At 44.5% G+C, this 6,000-nt stretch overlaps 1 protein-coding gene across 1 annotated transcript in view; it reads right to left on the bottom strand.

The window, feature by feature from the left end:
- Positions 1-3,985: 3,985 nt before the first annotated feature.
- The window catches only part of LOC115055063 (interleukin-1 receptor accessory protein-like 1), a 232,127-nt gene continuing 230,112 nt past the window's right edge, over positions 3,986-6,000 (bottom strand). Inside the window, exon 12 of the mRNA XM_029520504.1 lies at positions 3,986-4,713. Coding sequence (XP_029376364.1) covers positions 3,986-4,713 — 728 coding nt within the window. The remainder of the gene's footprint in view (positions 4,714-6,000) is intronic.

Here is a 6,000-nt window from a genome sequence, read left to right as displayed (position 1 = left end):
CCCCCTTTCCACAGACACCATATGGCAACATGTTGGCTTAGATCAAAACATCTGGTGTCGTCTCGTGTTCACAGATGATGATGATGATGATGTGGATGTAGCGTCATGTGTCGGGAGAACTACACAACAAAAGACTGATGCCCAGACATCAATCCTCGTTCATCTTTGGGAGGGGTTTGTGGATGGAGATCCCTGCAGGCTTCTTCACACCTTTCAATTGTAAAACACAGATTCAGCAAACAAGAGTCAGCTGAGATGATAAAAGATCACACTCCCACAGACAAAATAAACTTTGCTTTATTTACTCGGACATCATGTTTCTTTCTGACAGTCTTTTATTTGAGGACAGCTGCAGAGGCCACCCTTGACAGAGAATTTAAACCACGACAAAGTTCCTCTGAGGAACTGTAAATGTGATGAAGAGGGGAGCTTTTTAAACAAAACACTCCTCACTGCCTAACTTGGGACTAAAGTGCCTGAAAACTAAACCTTTTAAAAGAAGAATATCTTCACTGATATATTCTGACGTGCACTGATTTGGCCAACAGCAGCAGTAACATGTGACCAACAGTAAATGAATGTTTTACCTTTGCTTGTGTCTTTCGATGGTGGCAGGATGAATAAATGGCTGAACACTCCAAGTTAGAGCAGGAAACAAAAATAAAGGATAGCATTGTTTATCTGCCTAGAAGCACACTGGAAAAAAAAATCCTGCTCTCTTAAACATTAAAAGTGACACTTTTACAGAGCAAACTTGTCTGTAGCCGCTTTCAGCGGTAAAACAGCAGATACATGCAACCGAATCGATGTTGTTGTCAAGTGTTTCCACAAACAGCTCCACTCTTTTCAAGGTTCGCAGCGCTGCATGCATTAAGCGCAGCTCTGTGAAAACCAATACTGTTAAGGTCTACACTTGAACAGCAGAGCTGCATCTTTAAGTATGAAGCAAAAAATCCATTTCCTGGTCCTGGAGCTGAGCAGTGCCAGCTGTTGGTGTGACTGAGGCCGCCTGGCTGCTGAGGTCAAAGGTCAAGAGGGATGAGGAGGCTCTTGAAGCGTTTCTCAGTGGATCGACTTCTCTGATTCAGTCTGATTCTGAAATGAGGCCCAGCTGATTCAGTCTCCCAGCAGAAATAGGAGAGGCATCGATTGGTCTTTCCATTTTTTACGGGAGAGGACAGAGTTATGGTGGCTGGTGCAGCCTTGGCTCCTCGACAGGAAACCGGACATGAGCGTCGTCAGCAATGCACGAGGCCTCACCATAAGTAAAGCCAGGAAAGTGATTTCAACATGCACTCACACACAGGACTGAGGTCAGATTATCGTAAATGTGATTTTATTAATAATAACAGTATCTCTTTTCATGAACATTGCAGATACATATTAGAAAATAAATCAGAAACAGGAGAGACGTCGTCTCAAGAGTCGTTGAAAGTGCCTGGAATAATTCTGTGCTATAAATTGTCATTGTTATTCATCATCATCATCATCATCATCATCATCATCACCGTCTTCATCCTCAAAGCCATTTTGCCAGAAAAGTTCTGTTATCATGAAACTAAAATGTGTCTCGCCCCACTTAGAAAACGCAAACATTTGCATTCAGGGAGCTTCTGAAAGCTGCAGCTCCGACGCCAAACTCCTGCCACCATCTCATTGATTGTACCCCTCCCTCTCAGTGCAGGACAGCTTTTTCTACTTTGAGGGGCCTTTTGAAAAACAACCACAGGTTTCATGAATATGGCTCGATTGTCTTCATCTGACTCACGTTATTGTCTTGATTATATTTACACAAAGAGCACAACGCGCTGATCTCTTGGACTAATCCACCTTTTTTATTTTTTCTTAGTGTGGGGGGGGGGGGGGGGGGGGGGTAAGGTCTGATTGAGGTGGATGAAAACAAGCCTGGGTGGAATCTGTTGGCTGACTGAATGAAGAGGAAAACCTCAGGCCTGTTATGAAGTACTACTTAAAAGGAAAACACCAAAGAGCAACCAGTGAATTCTGCCAGAAGCTAAAGGGGGGGGGGGGGGGGGGTCATCCCTTTGCATATTTTATGGCACTGAAGGAAACATCTGTGTACTGAGATGTGTAAGGTGTTTTACTATGATGTTAGTGAGACGGCACAGCGGCAGGATTCATGTGAGCAGCTTGTTTTGTGACTTCATGGACGCTTCGCTCAGGGAGACATTTGAGTGAGTGACAGCAGTTCACTTTAGCTCGCTTTGGTCTAACATGCCTTCAGTAGCATCTCCATTGTTATTACACACACTCCAGGGTGTAATCCGCATTTTCACTAAATCCTCCTAATTCTCTTAAGCATCGATTACTTCTTGTTTGGAAGGGTTTGTTCTTAAAAGGCAATCGGTTCTTGTGATTATGGGTGAGTAGGTCAAAGTTCACCTAAGATGTCGCCTTTTACAAAGAATTTTTACTCATATCAAGTCAGAGACCGCTGTTAGGGAATTTCCAACAATTTCAGACTACGTCACGTGAGCACGGTGGTGCAGAGAACCTCAACAGACAAATCATTTCTACGGCAAACAAAGAAAAGAGCTGTGGTGTGAGGAAGCGAGGGAACGACTGCTGGACGGTTTAGCCCTGGACAGCCTGTTCGGTCCTACAGAGGAAAGTGTCGGGTGACGCTGACAGTGAGGCTTCATCCTTGTTAAATTAACTGCAGTGGTGATAAAAACGCCCTCCGAGCTGCCGTCTGTTGTGTGTTGAAAATGTCAAAACGCTTCTTTTTAATGATGAAAACACAAACAAACTTTTTCTTTTTATCTTGCAATATAAGGGTAAGACATTGAGTGAAGGACCTACTGATTTTTTTTTTTTTCTTTTTTTTGTTTTTTGGAGATATGGGAATCCATGTCACAAAACACATCTTTTTTCATTATGCTTCCTCATTTTCTTCTATCTGGAGCTTTACAGGTATAACTTCTCAAAGCAAATATCCCTCAGTTACAAAAATAGACTTTTCTTTTTTCATAAAATAATACACATCATTAACTTTCAGTGATATAATCATCTGTTAAATCTGGTAAATAGCAAGGTTATATATATATATTTTTTTAACTTAAATGTTATTGTGAGAGAAACATAGAGATGTGAAGCCTAGCACCATGTTCTTCATGTTCCCCTCCACAGATATGTCTCCTCTAAAATCTTTCCATTACAATCTTTTCCCGCTCCCTGCGCTCAAGATTTTGCATATTCTGGTTGAGTCCAAACTCTCAACCCTCAAGGCAGTCAGGAGAAACCCAAGCCAGGTCGTTCTCATCTCACAAAGGCTGCGACTTTAACCCCCTCCCAAACCCCCCACCCAACCCCCTCCGAGAGAAAAAACTAAACAAAACAAAACAGAAAACCTAAAAGCTTTAGAAACAACACCAGCCAACAAATTAAGATAAAGGTAACAACAGTTTAACCAACACATCTCACAGGCCATTGCTTCACTTTTGTACAAACAAAAGAAACAAACTAAATAAAAATAAAAAATTGGAAGAGTCCCAACTGATGATAAAACAGAAAGAAGTCCCAAACACTGATGCTACAAAGAATTAGAAAACCGTATGTACAGGACCCTGTATTCCTTGACGCTCCGGGTAAATGATCGTAGGTGTTGGCTTGTGTTACGTGACTGTTTATACAGGCATACAAAAAAAGTCCTCCTTGCTTCTTCTTCTTCTTCTTCTTTTTTTTCCTTGTTCTGTTTCAATAAAAGCTTTTAACAGACCAAAACAAAAACAAAAAGTATCTGCCGTCACCAAGGTGTCCAGTGTCCAGTGTGTCTGTCCTGTCCTCCCTCCCTCCCTCCCTCCCTCCCTCCCCCCTGTTGTGTTGTGTTGTGTTGTGGTGCAAAATTCAACAGCAGCAAGCAGCTCAGTGCCATTCCAGTTCATCTGGCTCTGGTGCGTTCAGGGTCCGAGTGCCGGTGGTGAGTCCTCCTTGTGACGGTCTACCCCGCCCGGCACGGTCTCTGTCACCAGATCACGCTGGATATACTGGTCTCTCTGGGCAGCAGGGGCAGCATGGCGTTGTTGCCGTGGGCCTCCTCCAGACTCTGCTGGCGTGGCGACTTGGACTGCGGCCTCTGTCCGTTGATGAGTGTCATTGGGATGTTGCAGTAGGTGTGCTGGTTGCCTACCGAGGAGAGCGGCGGGAGTGTGCCGCCGGGCGGCAGGTCGTAGTCGTAGCTACGGTAATAGTGTTTCTGCCTCATCTGAGTGTGGCAAGAGTTGTGGAAGGTCGAGCGCAAGTCCGGGTGTGCCGTCGCCATGGCGGTGGAGGTGGCTGCCGCCATGGAGATGGCCGAGACGGTCTGGAGCTCGCCGAAGGGGCCCTGCTCGCTGACATCCAGCACCTGCTCGTGGGAGATGCTCAGGGGCTCCATGCGCTTGAAGGGCATCTCGTAGAGCAGCTGCTTCCAGAACTTGGAGTTGAGCTTGTTGCTGGACGGCCCGCGCCACTTGATGACCGTCAGCATCTTGATGGTGTGTTTGAGGGCCTCCACTTCCTGGTAGTTCATGATGCCGCGCAGCTCGGCGCACTCGATCAGAATGACCTTGATCTCGCCGGTCACCAACATGTTGCGCAGCCGCGTCTCCAGCTCAAAAATGCTCCAGCCCCTCCGCACGACGTAGCTGGGCGTCATGACAATGATGAGCCGCTTGCTCTGGTCCACACAGCGTGCAACATCCTCGATGTAGGCTGGACACAAGGACACACACACACACACACACAGACATAGATAACTTTGTATAAATGGCAGGACTAAGATAAAGCATGCTTCCTGTTTGCGTGACTTTGCTAAACTTGCCTTTGCACTTTAATTATTTTAATTGTGCCTGAACAGAGCTAATGGGTGATGGAAATATGATCAATCATATTCCACAGGCAATTTAAAGAACTCTCTTGGCCTCAAAGCGACAGTTACCAAACTGCTCCCTTTCATCTGAGTTTCAAACAACCAAATCCAATTAACTGCCATTTCTGAAAAAAAGGAAAGGGGAGCAGAAAAAAAAAAAAAAAAAAAAAAAATAACAGAGGCTAAAATTGTTCAAATTAAACTTCTGACGATTGAACACGAAGATGCCGAAAGGTTAAAACAAACGTGTTGTGGTTTTGTTCTAACTCGACAACATCTACAGCAGCTTTGGATAAGATCTACTTTCACAGAAACAAGGGAGGGGGTTGAGATCTCCTGGTTTTATTATAAGATGACGAGAAACATAACACACTTGAAGCTGAGCAGGAAAGCTGTCAGCTTAAATGTGCATCTGCCACCTCCAGCTAAAACAAGTCTGACTTTACAGTAAATACAGTATTGTGTCCCTAATGAGGAGCAGAGTTGCTGGGCTAATAATGAGTGTGATTAAGTCTTTCCCCGGGCCTGTCCTGTGTGTCAGGAGGAGGAGTGTGTGTCTGTGTGTGTGCAGCTAATGCCTGGTCTTATCCTTCCTTGGTGGAAACAGAGAGTGGCTGGTAGATGGGATTAACTGAACTTCACTCAATCACAGAGCTCCCTCCTCTTGTGCGTCTTATTTGTGTGTGTGTGTGTGTGAGAGAGAGAGAGAGAGAGAGACAGTGAGTGAATATGACATTGTTTTCTGCTGGTCTTTAAGCAAACACATGTCACATCTCCTCTCCATATCACTGGGGATGAACTCCTCCTTTCATGTCACGCTCAGCCCGAGGCGTCACGATGAGAGCCCTGATTACAGCAAACTTAGATTTGAAGCCGCCTTTTACTTCAACATGACAAGTCACTCTCTTTGCTGTTTGGTAATTGGTCCTTGTGCGATAATTTGCCATAATACCTCCCAGGGGCTAAAACTCCTCAGCCTCTTCAGTTTACGTTAAACCAATCAGCCAAAAACAAGTTTTTCTTTCATCTTATCATGGATAAAACAAATGAGAATGGATAAATGGATACTATATAATTAGCTAATGAGCCCTCGTTTCATTTTATGTTTTGAATTGATTATGCTGAAACCA

This window comes from Echeneis naucrates, chromosome 2, assembly GCF_900963305.1.
Source record: "Echeneis naucrates chromosome 2, fEcheNa1.1, whole genome shotgun sequence".
In the NCBI taxonomy this organism is placed as follows: Eukaryota; Metazoa; Chordata; class Actinopteri; order Carangiformes; family Echeneidae; genus Echeneis; species Echeneis naucrates.
The sequence above is the reverse complement of the archived record's forward strand: the minus strand, read 5'-3'. Positions and strand labels throughout refer to the sequence as shown.